At 35.1% G+C, this 18,146-nt stretch overlaps 6 protein-coding genes across 8 annotated transcripts; 2 read left to right on the forward strand and 4 right to left on the reverse strand.

Moving 5' to 3' along the window:
• Positions 1 to 287: 287 nt before the first annotated feature.
• Positions 288 to 1,221, reverse strand: JHL07K02.7 (uncharacterized protein At4g14100). Its single transcript, XM_012235177.4, has 2 exons — positions 682 to 1,221; positions 288 to 589 (listed from the first exon to the last, which is right to left on the reverse strand). Exons 1-2 carry the CDS (start codon positions 1,160 to 1,162, stop codon positions 402 to 404), a joined length of 669 nt encoding a protein of 222 aa, XP_012090567.1. The 5' UTR covers positions 1,163 to 1,221; the 3' UTR covers positions 288 to 401.
• A 334-nt stretch (positions 1,222 to 1,555) lies between these two features.
• SDHAF2 (succinate dehydrogenase assembly factor) lies at positions 1,556 to 3,807 on the reverse strand. The gene is made up of 5 exons (XM_012235179.3): positions 3,470 to 3,807; positions 3,257 to 3,364; positions 3,025 to 3,151; positions 2,103 to 2,171; positions 1,556 to 2,020 (listed from the first exon to the last, which is right to left on the reverse strand). Exons 1-5 carry the CDS (start codon positions 3,583 to 3,585, stop codon positions 1,874 to 1,876), a joined length of 567 nt encoding a protein of 188 aa, XP_012090569.1. The 5' UTR covers positions 3,586 to 3,807; the 3' UTR covers positions 1,556 to 1,873.
• A 496-nt stretch (positions 3,808 to 4,303) lies between these two features.
• On the reverse strand, positions 4,304 to 6,392 carry LOC105648706 (NAD(P)-binding Rossmann-fold superfamily protein). Its single transcript, XM_012235180.4, has 4 exons — positions 6,044 to 6,392; positions 5,694 to 5,952; positions 5,350 to 5,544; positions 4,304 to 4,939 (listed from the first exon to the last, which is right to left on the reverse strand). The coding sequence occupies exons 1-4, from the start codon at positions 6,133 to 6,135 to the stop codon at positions 4,544 to 4,546; spliced, it is 942 nt and encodes a 313-aa protein (XP_012090570.1). The 5' UTR covers positions 6,136 to 6,392; the 3' UTR covers positions 4,304 to 4,543.
• Positions 6,393 to 8,510: 2,118 nt separating this feature from the next.
• Positions 8,511 to 10,278, forward strand: LOC105648709 (uncharacterized). 3 transcript variants are annotated; one of them, XM_012235183.4, is made up of 6 exons: positions 8,514 to 8,680; positions 8,766 to 9,024; positions 9,114 to 9,150; positions 9,236 to 9,341; positions 9,417 to 9,527; positions 9,813 to 10,278. In XM_012235183.4, exons 1-6 carry the CDS (start codon positions 8,549 to 8,551, stop codon positions 9,927 to 9,929), a joined length of 762 nt encoding a protein of 253 aa, XP_012090573.1. In that variant the 5' UTR covers positions 8,514 to 8,548; the 3' UTR covers positions 9,930 to 10,278. The 3 variants fall into 3 exon arrangements, with proteins under 3 accessions (XP_089571642.1, XP_012090573.1, XP_012090572.1); XM_012235182.4 differs by having other exon boundaries at positions 8,517 to 8,680; positions 8,766 to 9,006; XM_089715516.1 differs by having other exon boundaries at positions 8,511 to 8,680; positions 9,236 to 9,527.
• On the reverse strand, positions 10,033 to 12,148 carry LOC105648708 (Tetratricopeptide repeat (TPR)-like superfamily protein). Its single transcript, XM_012235181.3, has 2 exons — positions 12,002 to 12,148; positions 10,033 to 11,852 (listed from the first exon to the last, which is right to left on the reverse strand). Exons 1-2 carry the CDS (start codon positions 12,114 to 12,116, stop codon positions 10,336 to 10,338), a joined length of 1,632 nt encoding a protein of 543 aa, XP_012090571.1. The 5' UTR covers positions 12,117 to 12,148; the 3' UTR covers positions 10,033 to 10,335.
• Positions 12,149 to 15,693: 3,545 nt separating this feature from the next.
• On the forward strand, positions 15,694 to 18,138 carry LFY (floral meristem identity control protein LEAFY). Its single transcript, XM_012235184.4, has 3 exons — positions 15,694 to 16,296; positions 16,734 to 17,089; positions 17,605 to 18,138. Exons 1-3 carry the CDS (start codon positions 15,867 to 15,869, stop codon positions 17,971 to 17,973), a joined length of 1,155 nt encoding a protein of 384 aa, XP_012090574.1. The 5' UTR covers positions 15,694 to 15,866; the 3' UTR covers positions 17,974 to 18,138.
• Positions 18,139 to 18,146: the final 8 nt, after the last annotated feature.

Consider the following 18,146-nt stretch of genomic DNA (forward strand, 5'->3'; position numbering starts at 1 on the left):
ATTTTAATCTATAACCTTTTTAAAACTTTTCAATTCAAGGATTATGATAATTTGAACAAATTTTTAAAATAAAATTGTCTATTGATTGTAAATTTGAATTTAATAATTAAGATTATAAATTTATTTTATTAAATAATTATTTCGCATTTAAATTTAAACTAAAATTATATCATTATTTTTCTCTTTATTCCATATTATTTGGCGAATCGCCAAGAATTGAACCGTAAATGTGGGCTTATGTGCAATTTTGGCCTACTTCTGGGAATATGATATTCTCAAGTCTTCAATTGTCCAACGCAAAATTATTATTCATTTGAAACAGATAGATTACGAAGATGCAACTGTTAATGCCATTGGATATGAATCTGAAAACAAACAAGCAAATTCTATTACTGCCCCATTTAATCATCAAACGCTCCTCTCATCAAACCCCTGAAAGATCCACCACTACCAACAGTAGATAAAGATTCAATTACAGGATAAGGATTGTTCTCCTTAAAACAGTAAACAGGAGCTTGCCACTTTTCATCCTCTAGCACTGCTCCCACTTCGAAGGTCATCACATGAATAACCATCCCTGAAAAACAAACTACCAATAAGGCACTCAATTATAAAATTTAAATTAATGAAAAATTTTAGCTATTTATTTGTTTCCAGAATAGTAATAATAATAATAAATACCTGTGTAGAAGACCCAGTACACTGGTCTCTTTGTTACCACATCCTCATAGTACCAAATGAAATCAACCTTCTCCCATACGTTACAGAGAAAGCCATCAACTTGCTTCTGACCCAAATAGGTAGCACCGTCCAGAAAGTTCGGTCGGAGAATACCCACCGGGAAATGTCGGACTTTGCATTCTTGATTGGAGTCCAGGGTGTAGTAATACGAAGTGCCATTATCCCATTCCAGGTCATAAAGCAGCTTTCCTAGTTGATTCTGGATTATATTGAAATTCCGGCCATTAGGCCAGTCGTACCAGAGGTCCGTTACCTGAAGCTGGCCGGTGCTGTCGTTCATGAAGAGTATCGAGTGGAATTGGAGAGGCCATGGCGCTGGTGTTGGGTCTGCAGTCTTTGATGCTACTGAGAAGACAATGAAAAAGGAAAGCAAGAGAAGAACTTGGAGAGAGAAGGAAACCGGTTTAATTACTGAGGCCATGGATATGCTATCCTCTCCTCGTATTGGGTCTATGCTTTATCCTCGCAATTCTTTTCTATTTTCCGTTCCAGGAGTTCCAGTATTAGAATTTCTATTTTTACCCACCCAAAATTTAGACTTATTTATACTATTGCCCTGTGATATTTTATTTTCTCCGTTTGTGCCTCGCTTGTAACCATTTTGGATTGCCACCTCTCACAATATGACAATGTGGGTAATCAGAGAACTAGCATAAACAAAGACATGCAATTTGAGAAATATAACATCTATTTCACAAAACGATATCTCAAAAGAGGATTTGACTAGCAAATGGGCAGAGCCCATAGGTGAGGCTGCTAAATTTCTTGCTTCACTACAGCCAGCAGCATTTATCTTGTTCATATCACAGTAGTATTTATGAGAAGGAAAAGACGATATTATGTGACAAATTATATACTCTTCATGTTCTTCTGTTACAAATGATAAGTATCAACCCATAACATAAATTTCACAAAACGATATATTTGACTAGCAAATGGGCAGAGCCCACAGGTGAGGCTGCTAAATTTCTTGCTTCACTACAGCCAGCAGCATTTATCTTGTTCATATCATATTAGTATTTATGAGAAGGAAAAGACGATATTATGTGACAAATTATATACTATTCTTCATCTTCTTCTGTTACAAATGATAAGTATCAACCCATAATCTTCCAGCTTAACATTCCGGCAGCTACTGATTCCCAGCTACAGGACTGCCAGGACTTTTCTTGATATCATCCCACCCTCTCACCCATGGTTGTCCGGGTATTGCACGTGTCTCTGGAGCAGCATGGCGGTTGAGGTTGTTCATGACCTTGTCACGAACTGCAGAAAACACCTACAGCAATAAATGTAAAACGTAAGGATGCAGCATGATACAAGGCAAAGAGAGATTCAAGATGAACACCAATGGAACTCACAGGATTTGTGCTCACTGCCTCTGGAGGTTGCTCCTGACAAGTTAACCACTTCCAAAGATCTGGATTTTCCTGCATAACAGAATCCACATATTAAAGCAGGGATAAAATATAATGGAGTAAAATCCCGTCTCGTACTAAATCCTTCATCAAAGGCATAACTCATAACCCGTCTAGGAAACCTTACCAGATAGGAATGATAGTGTGGAATTCTATTCTTGAAGTGATTCACATTCATCAAAGGCAATTTCAAAGTAAAATGTCAAAGCAAGCATAAAATTCTCTCTTTTATCAGTAAATATTTCAAGCTGAAATGCTACTGGAATCAAATATGCAGATAAGACAGAAATGCTCAATGGTCTACTTTTCAAGTTCCAAACAGTATAGGCAAGGATTTTCCTAATATGCATGCATTTATAGAATACTCTGGCTCCCATAGATACGAGCACAACATTGAGGTAGAGACTGAATGAAAGAGCCTCTTATGACCCATATTTAGCCCAAGGCCTATAGTTATAACTTATAATTTAAACTCCAACTCTCCAAGTGCATGAATAGAGCACAATCTAAGCACCAAAAACGGTCACATAATTAGATAATAAGAATTATTTAAATGCACAAGCAGTTATGCATGTATACATTCTCCAAGGAATTAACAACCCATCATGTAATCCTCGAGGCATAAAACCACCTTAAAGAATAACGATATCAGGCCAGACCAATGTTCAGCTTGAGAATCTACTTCAAAGAAATTTAAAGCAATTTGTATTTCAGAATCCACATACACTCACTAATAAGTTTAACAAATAACTTTATGCAGTTTGGGGAGAAAAATAAAATAAATAATCTAAGTAGTAAAGCAAAATAACAAAAATAAATAAGCAAAGACAATTCATTTATGACATGAGCAAATAAGAAACTTTACCAAGTCAAGAAGATGAACAAGTGCTTTAATTCCATTTTCGTCCATGGAAGAAATATGCTCTTCTACCCATTTCCCCAAAACCAAATCCAGCTCCAGGAACCCTCTCTGTTTACTCCTATACAACAGTCTTTTAACACAGAGACCACAAAAACAGGATTATCAGGTTTTCTGCGTATAATATCCAAATTCTTCAGAAGAGAATTAAACTAACGATAAATTAAACGACATAAACCTGTTAAATAAACGCCTTTTGCTTTCTTCACTGGAGAGGTCAATATCCAAAGATCGCGTCTCACTATCATTAACAGTTGAATAAGGGGATAACCAACCGTATTGAGACCTGGCAGAAACAAACACAAATGAATTCAGTTAACCGAAATTCTTTTTCTTCATTACGATCAAATCAAGATATCGAATTGTGAGGGGGAATTAATTAGGTTGATACCTGAAAGGGGTTCTTCCGCCAATGGGAGGGAGGGTGGCAATCGAGCTCCGACTCAGGGTAGCGGAGTAATTGAGGACACGGTGGGCGCTAACCAGAGCTTTCCTTAAGCTCGCCATTTTTCTTGATCCGACTTGTGATTTCTGCAGAAAACGAGCTACAAAACTAAAATCTTAAGCGAGAAAGAGATGGCGTGGAGACGCTGTGTCGTGGGCTTTAATGGAACGGAGAAGGCAGCCGCTAGCAGGCCCTCGTTGGGGTCGTCGCATCGTGGCCTTAATTGATCCACAAAGAATTAAGTCCGGTGTCACTCATAAAATTTAATTCCACTCCATGTGGGTGTTTCGCTATTTTTTTTTTTTTCCTGATACAAACTACATATATATACACCAAAATATATAGTTAATGTTTTCTTCATTATTTTTGTGTTTTGGGATAAGTTTGGATTATTATTTTTCTTTTATTTCCCTTTATGTGTGATTTGGGATAATCGTGCTTTTGGATGTGAATTACATTGAGAATGAAAAGCTATTAAAAAGAATAAATTGAATTTGTACAATTCTTAGTGTAAAAAATTGTAAATTTGCATATATTCTTATTTAACCCTTTAACAAGGTATATGATTTGCCTTTCAAAGAAAAATAAAAGCCTACACTGAACCTGCTGTACAATCAAGCAAGCAACCACGTCCATTTTTACCAGTCCAGAAGCCTTATGAGGCTAGGGCCAGAGTCTTTTCCTGGTTTTACCTTTTTTGTTGCAATAAAAAGTGTGTGTGTGTATATATATATATATATATAGTCTTCACATACTATGTGGTAAAATTTCTTTAAAATCTAAGGAAGAAATGAATAACCTTCACTTGCATTGTATACAGAGCATGAATGAGAACATTGATGGTAGGAAAAACAATTAAGAACAAAAATAAAAGCCAAAGGGGAAGACTCTCAAATATGGGGTCAAGAAATGTAAGCTAACTGGTTTTCATCTTTCCCCTTTGAATGTTACAAATCTGTTCTCAGTTAAGGAGATGGGAACTGGACAACAAACCCTGCAATTGCAATCACCATAATTGCCTCAGAAGTTTATTTCCCTTCTCTCAGCAAAAAATTTTCCTGATATTGACAGGTCCGGAAGCAGGGCAAGCCATACTCCAGTATCAGCCCCGTCCCCAGCTGATACATTACCAGCCCAACCTGTCATGGCAGTCTTTACCCAGCCAGGACAGTAGCAGTTGATATAGATCTTTTGACCATCAGGCCGGTCTGAGAGTTCCTTTGCCATTAACCGAATGAAAGCATTAACTGCAAGTTTTGACACCGAGTAATCAGTGAAATTCTGAGGCCATCCGCCTGATGTCCAACTTCCATCGTCTGTTTGCTGAAGGAAAGTAGATACAGTCCTATCAATGAGTTCTTCTGATAGTGTTTCTAGGTTAGTTAATTCTTCCCTCAAAGTTGCATCTCCAATCCTCTGTCAGGTAAGTGACCTACAGTTAGCGATTAAACAATTGGTATCTAAAACTAAAAGCATCAAGCAAACTAGCACATAATCTCTTTTCTTTAAAGAGACAAACAGAATGGAGAGGTAAGTGATTCGCCATAAAGAACATGGACTTCCTGTTTTCCATTCAGCACCAAAAAATTACACATTCAACTAAATTGCAAGAACCCATCATCAGAATGTGCTTGAATTTACCATTCCAAATAAATTATTAAAAGTTCTATTGCACATGCATCAAACATACAAAATTTTCCCCCAAAGCAAGCAGGTTGTAAATAGTGTATAGATAAAGCTAGATCAGAGAATGTGGCATTAAGGACCCTTAAAAGATAATTTCTTAAATATAAGGGTGATACGAGACATGAAAAAGCATTACTTACATTACGTCTTCCACCTACTTTACCCAGCCGTGAGCTTACACAAACAATACGAGCACCTGCAACTGAAGGTCTCATCAATGGAATCATAGCTTTAATCACATTTTTAGTCCCATAATAGTTGGTATTAATAACCATACGGGCATTTTCAACAGAATTATCAGACCCAAGATTGTAATTAACACCTGCATTATTCACCTGCAAAACATAAACAATAAATACATCAAACAAATTCAAGATAGTTTCTCAGCTAATAAAATGATGCGAAACATCGAAAATAGAACTAAAATCAGCCAGATAAAAGAGAATAAACATCTAAAAATTGTAGCTTAAAGTAACCCAATTACCAGAATATCTATTCCACCATAAGTTTCTCGTATCCAATCTGTAAACTGTTGGATAGACGAAGAATCTAAGATATCAAGTTGATGAAATACCACATTAAGACCTGATTCTTGCAAGATATTGGCAGCTTCAAGGCCAGCACTACTTTCTCTTGATGTCAATATAACTGTCAATCCATGATCTGCAAGTTGTCTTACAATCTCAAACCCAATTCCTCTGTTAGCACCAGTCACCACCGCAATTGTTTCTGCGGACCACCACCTAGGAATATTTCCCCAAACAGAAATTACAATTTCAGATCTGAAACCCCAAAGGAAAAAGAAAATTAAAAAAAAAAAATGGAGAAAAGTACCTTTGGTGATCGGAATAGGGAATGGTACGGAGAAGGGAAATCTCTTGGAGTCTTTTTTCTCTCCTTTCCTTTGCTCGCTCTTTACTTCCCATTTTTTTCTTTCTTCTGTGCTAACTTAATTAATTGCAGTGATATTTTGCTCACCGGCAAGTGGCTACGCTGTTTGCCTCTGTGCCTCTGTCTCTGTTATGTTGTTGATTTGTGTGTATGGGGGTTTGAGGGAGGCGGTGCTTGGTCAAATTCTCGTTAGCTAATTTTGGGTCCAGTTTGCGAGTTTCGGGTGACACTGCCACCTTCTCAGCCATGAGAACATGTGTGATGCATTTTAGTTTGGGTCAAAAAAGAATGGGCTTGCTCTCTCACTCTATTGGGTCCACTTTGAGATTCATATAGACTTTCCGTAATTCTTCCCTTTCTTTCCTGGCCCAAACAGCTCCTAAGCTCACAATAACAAATTAAAAATTTTCTCCTCGCACGTACTTGCAGGAATTTCGTCTTCACATGTTTGTAAAAAGTGTAACCAACATGCACGTGGTGGTTGACAGAAATTTACGTAGATATTATTACATTAAGAAGCAGAGGTTTTAATTATTACAAGTGACTTTAATCCCTATTTAAAAAAAAAAGAAAAGAAAATATTAAGCCTGTTTATATTAACTTGAGACAAACCCTCACAATTTATAATTTAAAAACAATTTTAATATTATTTATCAAACTTCATTTATTATCCATACAATACTTCCAAAAAATTTCAACACTCGTACGTTATAAATGAGGCCGTGAGCTGTTGAGTTCATACATATACGTGAACGGGGGCCTGCTGGTTTTGAATGCCACTCATTCAATTCAAACAGAGACTAAAAGGCTGCAACTGACCTAAACATATAAATTTCCAACTAATTTAATTAATTTGACACCGTATAAAGAAATATATATATTTTAGTTTTTAAAATTAAAAGCAAAAAATAAATATTCCTCTTGGAAAAGAAAATATATGAGAAAAATATCAAGGGAAAAGATTTTTATTTATTTGAAAAGGGTGAATTGAAAAAAATATAATATTTTCTTTTCGAGCTCATAAAATTAAAATCTTTCAAACTCAAAGAAAAAAATAATAAATGAATTGAAAAAATTATATTATTCATGTAAAAAAAAAAAAAGACTATATAATTTAAATATCTGCATTAAAATTTTAATCGCAAAACTGATTACTCTCTCAACCACAATAATAAGAAGCAGAAATGAGAGGACATAAAATGTGGGTTGTTGAACTATCTGCAACTGCAAGCTATTAATTTATTGCAATTTGGAAAACAGCCCATTAATTAATTATTAATAATTGTTTCATTTCCATCCTCACATTAATTGGTTGAAGCCTAAGGCCACGCAATTGCTGCTTACATATGTGTGGTGGTGGATGGACTGTTGGACAAACCAAATGGTCCAAGTTTTTGAATCAATTACTTTTAATTGTTTTCATTTCACTGTCAATGTTTTTCATAATCTATAAACCAAAATATAATTGTTTTGACTGATTATTTCATAATCTATTAAACAATTTTTTTCAATAAATTTTTATTTCACCGATTATTCTCTCAATTATATAATTGTTTAAATATATATATATAATTGCATAATCTATTTTGGATTAATTGAAACACAAGTAAAAATGTCCGAAAATTACATAAATAGTGAGTAGCTACAAAGGTGGAGTCAGCTCATTTATATCTTTACGTAGAGGTAGTTGATGAATCTAAAGTTGGATTCACGGACGCAAGAAAACTGTGTCCCACACCACTGGAGCTTGGTTGCTCCAACCCAATTTTGGTTCCATTTGTTTTCAGCTCCTTTCTGTCATGTCATTTTCCTTTTTAATTTTGTAATTAAAATCAGTTGGAAATGACCGAACAACTCGTTACCTTTCAAGACCTAATTTTGTCAATTTCCTAGACCACCACCCTTTTCGCTATTAATATCAGAGTATTGTGTTTATGGCTCTCGTACCTGCGGTCATCACTACGTTTAATGGATTTTTTATTGATAAAGATGGGTGCTCCTCTTTCTTATGGTTCAGGATTCAGATTTTATTAAAAATTATTTAATTTAAAATTTATTTGAAAAAAATAATTCTGAATGCACAAAGTGGATATGAGGGTATATACACTTAAAATTGCTTAGGATAGGTCCTTAAATGGCTTGGAAAAAAAATCTAATCAAACCCAACCAAGACCCTCATACTGTAAATATCAAAATAATAAATAAATAAATAAATAAATGACAAGTAATAATAACTAGTTAACGACCGGATCCTGTTGAACTTAATTTGCATACGACATCACATGTCATCTCACGACAAAACAGGATTAATTTCTCATTTCTACTCTGCGACGTGGAGATCAACAAATTAATACACCACATTTTTTTTTTGATGTTATAATCTCTCTATATATATATCAGTGCATTTTTTCCATACAAGCTAGCTCTTGTTCTTCAAAGAAGAGAAGCATGATGCCAATACTGAAGACTAGAGAAACAACAACAATGGAACAAGAAAGTGATGATATTTATCAAAAGACTGAGCACTCTAGAATCTGTCTCATGAGAGACACAGTTGAAGCTCGTGATCCATCTTCAAAGGTAGTTTTAATTTCCACCTACCGAACTTCACTGTCATTTTAAGGAACAAGAAGATAAATTTATTATTCCTACAATGTTTGTGCAGGAAGTTGATGACCTGACACTGAGAAGATTTCTGAGAGCACGTGATTTAGATATACAGAAAGCTTCTGTAATGTTTCTCAAATACCTTAAATGGAGAAATGAATTTGTTCCAAATGGGTTCATTTCTTTATCAGAAGTTTCTAATGAAATTGCACAGAACAAAATGTTTCTGCAAGGATCTGACAAGAAAGGACGTCCTATCGCAGTTGTTTTTGGTGCCAGACATTTTCAAAACAAAAAGAGTTTAGACGAATTCAAGCGTATTATCTTTTATTTAGTTATATGTAAAAACAAAACAGTAATTATAAATATTGTTAATAATTATACTTGTGTATGTACATATGTGCAGGTTATGTAGTGTTCAGCCTGGATAAAGTATGCTCAAGGTAATTAATTATTCCTTGATTAGTATATATTCTTTGGAGGTATATATATATTTGATGCGACGACTTGATTAATTTGATGCATCAGGATGCCGGAAGGAGAAGAGAAATTTGTTGGGATCGGAGATCTTGAAGGTTGGGGATATGCGAACACCGATATTCGTGGATATCTTGCTGCGTTATCCATTTTGGCGGTAACTATGGTTTCTTTACTTGAAACTTATAAGCAAAGAAAAACAAGAACTTACTATTTTCAATGGTTATTGCAGGACTACTACCCAGAAAGGCTAGGAAAGTTGTTTCTGGTTCATGTACCACACATTTTTATGGCAGTTTGGAAAATCATTTACCCCTTTATAGACGACACCACCAAGAAAAAGGTGAGTTCTCTCTCTCCTTTTTTTTTTTTTTTTTGTTGTGGAGAAGAATTGGACATAAAGATATGTTTACTTGATAAATTACAATGGTTTCTTGAAATGAAAACTGAAATTTAAAAAACAATTACAGTTTTCTTTTTTTTTTTTTTTAGAAAAAAAAAAAAAAAAAAAAAAAACATTTTCCATTTCCCATGTGGTAGGGGGCAAAAAAAAAAAAAAAAGGAAATATTTTAGGTGTCTGTCTTCTGATTGTTAACAATAAGAGGCTGTTCCTTGATGTCCTCTCAGATAGTATTTGTGGAGAACAAGAAGCTGAAGTCCACTCTACTTGAAGACATCGATGAGAGCCAAATTCCGGAGATCTACGGAGGGAAAATGTCACTGGTCCCTATCCAAGATAACTAATCAATCAACCACCCGCATCCTGTAGTATATAAAGTGTATCAAGAAACTATTAATCCATATTCGAAAGATTTGCCTATGCAATGAGCAAAATGTATCCTGAATCTGATCAAATATAACAATAGATTTGATGGTCAACCTGTCGAGTCCGATACTACGCTGAACAAGAAAAAATAAATAAATAAACAGCACATGGATGCATTGTGAGCGCGTATAAATAGACTACAAAGGAAGCATGGATTGATCTCTTCAATCAATCTCTGAACTCTTCCTACCACTTATGTAAAACTGTAAAAGCCAGATCAAGTGACAAAGTGATCAATGAAATAAAATAATCTTTCTTTCCATTTCAGACTTTGGTGCAAGCATTGGTTAAGACTTAAAGCTGTCTCTGGTTATCAAAAACACACTACCAATAGTCTCCACAAGAACATGAGCCCCCTTCAAATCGGTGAAAACGTATCCGATCCCTTATGATAATCACTCTGCTTAACAGCCCGGAAACCATTTTTATCCAATTGTGACAGTCATAGCAGATTCGAAGATTTTTATAAATCCTGATTTCTGTTCCAGGGCTAGTTTTCAAGATTCCATAGGCCAATGCCAGCTTTTCACTGTGATGATACAAGTTTTCCTCCTTTTCCTCCTCAGAAACATCCATCATAACTAACTCTGTTGAGGGCACAAATCCCTCCAACTTTGTTCTTTGGATCAAACCTTCCAATATCTTGTATAATGCTTCTGTTTCAGGATGAGATTTATCACCTGCCCTAAATCGGTGAACCACATCTTCCCATTCAAACCAACTCTTTCCCCGACGCTTACGAACTCCCTCCTCTTTCATCATTTCTCTCACTTCTTGAGCATTATCCCATCTATTCTGGGAACAGTAGATATTTGACAATAAAACATAGTCTCCGCTCTTAGGGCCTGATATATTTGCAACAGCAACTTCCCCCAACTCTGTATTTCTGTGTGTTCTACAAGCACTAAGAAGTATTCTCCATACAATAACATCTGGCTCCATTGGCATTGCTGTAATCATGGCATAAGCCTCATCTAGCAACCCAGCTCGACCCAAGAGATCAACCATTGCTCCATAGTGCTCAAGCTGTGGCTTAATTGAATAATAATTTTCCATTAAATCAAAATACTTGCGACCCTCTTTAACCAAACCACAATGGCTACATGCTTTTAAAATCCCAAGAAAAGTTAAAGAATCAGGTAAAACATTTTCTGCTTCCATCTTCGAGAATACCATCATTGCATCTAAAGCAAGACCATGAACTGCTAACCCGTTGATCAATGAATTCCAAACAGAAACATCATTTCGTTCGACACTTTCAAAAACTTCCTTTGCAGTTTCAATTCTACCGCACTTCGAATACATATCTATCAACGCAGAACTCAAAATGAAGTTAACTTCTATTCTTTTCTGAACCATCAAATCATGCAACCATTGAGCATGGTTAAGAGCTCCAAGCCTTGCACATGCAGTAATAACGGATGCAAATGTAAATTTATCTGGCTCAACATTTGAGCTAAGCATGGCTTGAAAAGATCTCAGTGCCTCCTCAAATTTTCCATTTCTAACGTAACCTCCAATCATTGAATTCCATGTAACCACATCTCGGTCAGGCATTTTACAAAACACCTTCTTCGCAATCTCATATTCTCCAATTCTCATGAAACTATCAATAACCAAATTCAAACCCGCCAAACTAACGGTCCAAGAGAAAACTTGACGGATAACTTGATAAGCAAGATTAAGTTGATTACAATTTACATAGGTTGAAATCAGAGAAGCTGCAATAGATGAATTAGTTCCATAACCAAATCTAATGATTCTTGTATGGGTTTCAGTTGCAGTTCTTATATCTTGAGATAGTTTGCATGCTTCAAGAAGATCGCAAAACAATTGATGATCTGGAAGAATTTTTAAGAACCATACCATTACCATAACCATCACCAAAAGTTGACTCTAGAAAAGGCAAGAATAAAAAAAAAAAACTATATACATATAAACCCAGTTGTAGATTGCGAAAAACAGAGAGAGAGAGAGCGCGAGTGGGCACCTCCGTTTTCGTGGTGAGAGTGAGGAGGGAATGACAGTGAATCGTTGAAACCGGTCCATTTGTTGATGGCCATAGGAGTCTGAGCAGCGAGTCTTCTTGCTCCGTACCTCTGCATGCCCGTCCTTTGGGAGGGAAGGAAATGGAAGACTACAAGAATAGATCTTTCCAGTAATGGGCCATTTTAGGCCCTTGACTTGTTGCAGCCCATAAACTCAAAAAGTTTTCAAGTTTATGTTTTAGAATTTGCTATTAGTAGCCCACTAGTCTTTTCATTGTTTATTTTTGTTCCTCATTTATTTATTTATTGATTCATTTAAAATATGAATATCATAATTTTTTTTAAGAAAAGTTATATCTATGATAAAGATAGAACATACCCTTTATTAATATAAATCATAATATTATATTTGAAAATAAATTAGGAGAAAAAAAAATTTAGAGGAGTCAAATTGGAAATTGCTCTTTTAAGAAAATAAATGGATTGGAAAGAAAAATGAGAATTATAAAAATAAATTAAGAATTATAACATTACAGGGTGTGTCATTTTTTCTGGGGATAAAATCTCCAATATTTCATCTCTTCTTTTCTTATAAATTGTTGAAGATGTATATATTTTATATAGCATGATGGGTGAACTTATAATTGCATAAAAGATATACTTTCCTATATATATATTGTAAAATGAAGAGAGAGGGGATGGTAAAAGGGAGAGTACTATTTAGTGTTTTAGCCTGAGCAACTGGCACATCGTAAGCAACTGTCACGTTGTAAGCATCTATCACAGGCGACATGACGTGTCGTAATTCTATTGGCAGTTCTGAAGTACTGTGCGGTTGACTGTATTTTTTTTTGTTATTCTTTTTTCTTTTTCTAATGATTTTGTTATTCTGAAAAATAGAAAAAGATATATTTTTGTTTTTTTTTTGTTCTTAAGCGTGCAGCCGTGCACTGATACGGCCACTGAAACTTTGACACGCGGCAAAATAATTGCACAGTCCAGATCATGAACCACACATGTGAATTTAATACAAAGATTCACGTAGATTCGGGAGTAGTAGATTACAGCACGAAAATCAATCAAAGAATTACTGGCTTTGTTGGATTTTTTCATTGAAAGTACAAAAACAGCCTTTTTCAGGGACGGGAAGAGCTTCGGCAGCTGACTTGAGCTGAAACACCTGACGGTTTCTGTACTTTGTCTGCATTTTAATTTTTCCATAGCCAAGGAATAGTATTTTACTTTTAAATGTCTTTAATTTTATTGACCAACAAAAAACAAAAATAATATTTATATATATATATATATATAGTTCAATTACCTTCTTAGCCCCATAATTGGCAAACTTTGCCCAGTAAATGGATTGTGCAGATTTAGCACAGAGTTTCAGTCACAGTGGCTTTTCAGAGGCCCATTTTGTACTTTTGTATTCAAACATGGTTGTGATATCACTATGTTTGGATTGATGGTAAAAATGAAGAAACGAAAATTGAAAAGGAAAACAACTTTGTTTGAGAATGGAGAAAATAGGAAGGGAGAATAAATTTTGGAGTCTACATTTTATTTTCTCTCCAATTTACAAGAAAATTTAAATCTATAGCTTGTGATTCAGTTGATAACGCAGTTTAAGCATATATGAAGAACTATCAGGTTCGATCGATCCTATTAAATATATCTAAGAGAGGAGTGAAAAACATTAATTGTGACTAAATTTTGAGCCAGATTAAAATATTCCTGATAATAGGATCCGGATACATATTAAAATATTATTAATGATGATAGGATCTAGATATTGGTGGTTTACAAAAATTTAAAAAAAAAATTTGAAAGAGAATAATTAAAATTACAGTTTGACCTTATTTGTTATACTTTTATAAACAAAAAATAATGATTAAATTCATATTTCACTTCTATTAAAATTACTTTTTTTGCTCATTTTACTCTCATACGTCCAAATATGGAGAGGAAACATTATTTTATATATTTTCCTTCAATATTTTCTTTTTCCCTTAAATTGCTATGCAAAGGACGGGAAAATCATATTTGATTTTTTTTTTTTTTTTGAAAAATATAGTTGAGAAACACCTAACTTCGCTTGATAAATTATTTTTCCAAGTAACATGTAAAAATTAACTTGTAAGATCCTGTAAGTGGGTGTTTAATTATTAAATTATTATCTAAATTGCCCCTTAAATGTGACTTTATACAATGATTTTATCTCCTAACTCAAGAAGTATTTAAATTTTACAATAAAACATTTATTTATTTGGACCAAAACAAAATTATTATTTAATTACAAAACCAATTAATTATTTCTCTAGATGTGTGTTTCTTTTAGGAATCTAGTTTGATTTTCTGAGTACTAAAATTATCAATTATTTTGAGTATAATAATTAATAGAAAAAAATAGATAATTACAATATAATTTTGAAATAAGATCTTATAAGCTTGCTTGCAGTCCTAAAGAAAAGAGCGGGAGATGAGGTAAAAATTGTCGTCGTCTGAAGAAGAGGGTAATTTCGTTCGTTCACTTTGGAATGATTGACAAGGCTAACGAGGACGTCGAAGACAGACCACGCAACTCCAGCGAAATCGAAAACCTCCATATCGTAACGAGAAAGTCAAGGAGACATTATCTGGGACACTGAGATGCATGATGCTTACAGTAAACCGCAACCTAAGATCTCACTGTTGAGCTGTCCAGTCAACAATCCAACGGCGAAAAAGTAAAAAGCTGTTTTATACGCTGAACAACTAGAATCAATCAAACGGGCCAGTCCAACCAAAATTTTCATAATATCACAAAAACTTTACTCTAAATTAAATAATAATATTAAAAATCCATGTCATTTTGAAATAAATTCAAATCATTTAGATAAAAAAAATTCAGAAAAATTAAAATTTTGAGCTAAATAAAGCTTAAAATATTTGTTAAAGATTATATTTTATTTCAATTTCTATGGCAACAAAATATAATTTACATGCATGATCAAACTAATTTAACTAAAAGATTTTTTTTATTTACAAAAATAAAGATAATTTTTTTTATTTGTTATCAACTTTGTTTTAAACATGCATAAAAGATTACGTTTGTTTAATTTTTTTAGTATTATCATAGGAATTCTTAGTTCATTTAACTACAATAATTAGATCTTGTTCGAGTCTAGTTAATCCATAAAAGAATAATTAAAATGTTTCAAGTGTGTATTATAAAAAAAGGAAAAGAAAAAAGAAAGTTTCCTTCAGAAATTTCATTTAAATATTTTTATTTTATTTTAGGTTAACTATACTCTTAGTCAATTAAATCTCTAGGAAGACACGTCATCGCCCTCTCTGATATTAATCAAACTTAGAAATATTTGTACAAGAGGGACTCTGTTTTTTTTTTTTTTTTATTTCCAAAATCTGTAATTGTTTCATCAAGTCTTGTTGTCTGATTTTGAGAGGTGTAATTGGATCGAATTAAAATAAAAGGACTCAATTGACTAAAGTACAAAAGCTGAGGACGTAAAATGAAAAAGCAATTAGGAAGCTTGGGTGTTAAAAAACTGACTGGAGACTGGAACTTCCTTGCAAAGAATGTAACTAACTGCAAGGGAACCGAATGACATACAATCTGACTGGTTCGATCTCAACTGTCAAGTCCAAACGAAACATCATCAAGCCTCCAACTCTGTTAGTTTCAAGACCAAACAAACCAAAAAAAAAAAAAACCAAAAAAAAAAAAAACATACAAGGGTAGTTTAGGAAATAAAGGCGCAAAAACAAACACCTGTCTTTATATCGTTATCAATCCTCAGTTCACACTTCGGCTACCCTCATAGCAGCAAAATCTTCAGTTCAACTTACTTAGAGAGAGAGACTTACATGGATCCAGAGGCATTCACGGCGAGTTGGTTCAAGTGGGACCCCCGAGCACTGGTGCCACCACCAAACCGTCAGCTAGAAGCGGTGGCTCAACTGCCACAGCCGGCGGCGGGGTATGCAGTGAAGCCAAGGGAGCTGTGTGGACTGGAGGAGTTGTTTCAAGCGTATGGGATAAGATACTACACAGCAGCGAAGATAGCAGAGCTTGGTTTCACTGTCAACACTCTCTTGAATATGAAAGATGAGGAGCTTGATGAGATGATGAACAGCTTGTGTCAGATTTTCCGGTGGGATCTTCTTGTTGGAGAAAGATATGGTATCAAGGCAGCGGTTAGAGCTGAAAGGAGGCGGCTTGAGGAGGAAGATTCTCGGCGAAGGCATTTATTATCAGCAGATACCACTATTGCTCTTGATGCTCTCTCTCAAGAAGGTTAGTTACCATTTACCAATCTAAGTTTTTTTTTTCTTTAAAGAATGCAAATTAAAATGCTTTAGGGTTTCAGCTATAAAGTTTTACTTTCTTGATTTGGTTGCTTGTAGCATCATTCAAGTCTTAGAAGTAATTCCTTATTTGCTTAATTTTCAGGTTACACCTACACTACGTTATGAAATGAATTATAGTGCAATCTCATATTTTGATATTATTTTGGATTGCATAGTTTCAACGCGCTGCATCTTAGTCTTGCTATCGATGTTCTCATACTTAGAAAAATAGCTCGGAACTGTTACATTTGGATAAATACCGTATATATCACGTATAAATATTTTCTTAGCGACAAAAGTATGTTTAATCTTCTTAATTTCTGTTTTCTTTTATTTTCTTGTTGTTTTTGTTTTGGGTGGGTGTGGTGTTACTTTGGCTGGCAGGGTTATCAGAGGAACCAGTGCAGCAAGAGAAAGAAGCGGCGGGAAGTGGCGGAGGGGGAACATGGGAGGTGGTAGCAGGCGGAGAAAGAAAGAAACAGCAACAGCAGAAACAGCGGCGGAGGAAAGGGCAGAGGAAGGCGGTCGATATTGATCAAGATGAAGAAAACGAGAACGACGAAAATGGTGGGTATGAGAGACAGCGGGAGCACCCATTTATCGTGACGGAGCCTGGGGAAGTGGCACGTGGCAAAAAGAACGGTCTTGATTACCTCTTCCATCTCTATGAACAGTGTCGCGATTTCCTGATACAAGTCCAGAACATTGCCAAAGAGCGCGGAGAAAAATGCCCCACCAAGGTACACAAAACGCATCTGGGACGTTAAAATTTCTGCTTTTTCCGGGCCCCACATATGGGCCTTAAGACGAGTCTTTTCATGGATCCACAACCAGGGTACAGACTTGGACAGCTGTTCCAAGCAAAGGTGACAAGTCATGTACGATCTGGTGGGCCGGTCATTTATTTCAGGCCTAAATTGCAGAAAATTGGTTACTTGTAATTCTTCAATTAACATTTGATTTTCTACGGCCCGTGCAACGACGTGGCACGTTCAGGCTTTAACAGCGCTTTTGTTGCAGCGATGTGGAATTGGGCCCGAATCCATTGTCCGCTGGGTTTTATAATGCTTCTATAACAGAGCATACAAAAACCTGCATTGAATGTAAATGATTATTAGATAATTGATTTTCTACGACAGAGAGAATTTTTTGAAATTGAAAATTTTCCTGCTCAGACATACCAGAAAACGTCATCTCCTCTTTACTGTTACATTAACACTTGTCTTTGGTTCTATAATTTTTTTTTTTAATGTAGGTGACGAATCAGGTGTTCAGGTACGCAAAGAAGGCAGGAGCGAGCTACATCAACAAGCCTAAAATGAGACACTATGTGCATTGCTATGCCCTTCACTGTCTTGATGAGGAAGCCTCAAATGCACTGAGGAGAGTTTTCAAGGAGAGAGGAGAAAATGTTGGAGCATGGAGACAGGCATGTTACAAGCCACTTGTGGCCATCGCAGCACGCCAAGGATGGGATATAGATGCCATTTTCAATGCACATCCTCGTTTAGCCATTTGGTATGTTCCTACAAAGCTTCGTCAACTTTGTCATGCAGAGCGCAATAGTGCTACTGCTTCTAGCTCTGTCTCTGTCTCTGGTGGGGGCGATCACTTGCCTTTCTAAGGCTTTATATGTTAGGTATAGAACAGTTTGTTTATTGTTGTAGGTTAGGATGAATGGCTTGTGATGGATGGTTGCAGTTGACATCCATAGTTTAAAATGTGCTACTTAAAAGGGTAAGTACTATTTCGCTTATAATCAATTAATATTATCATTGATTTTAGAATATTCATAAT

Source organism: Jatropha curcas, chromosome 10 (genome assembly GCF_041381405.1).
Source record: "Jatropha curcas cultivar XTBG-Jc1 chromosome 10, XTBG_Jcur_1.0, whole genome shotgun sequence".
Lineage (NCBI taxonomy): Eukaryota > Viridiplantae > Streptophyta > Magnoliopsida > Malpighiales > Euphorbiaceae > Jatropha > Jatropha curcas.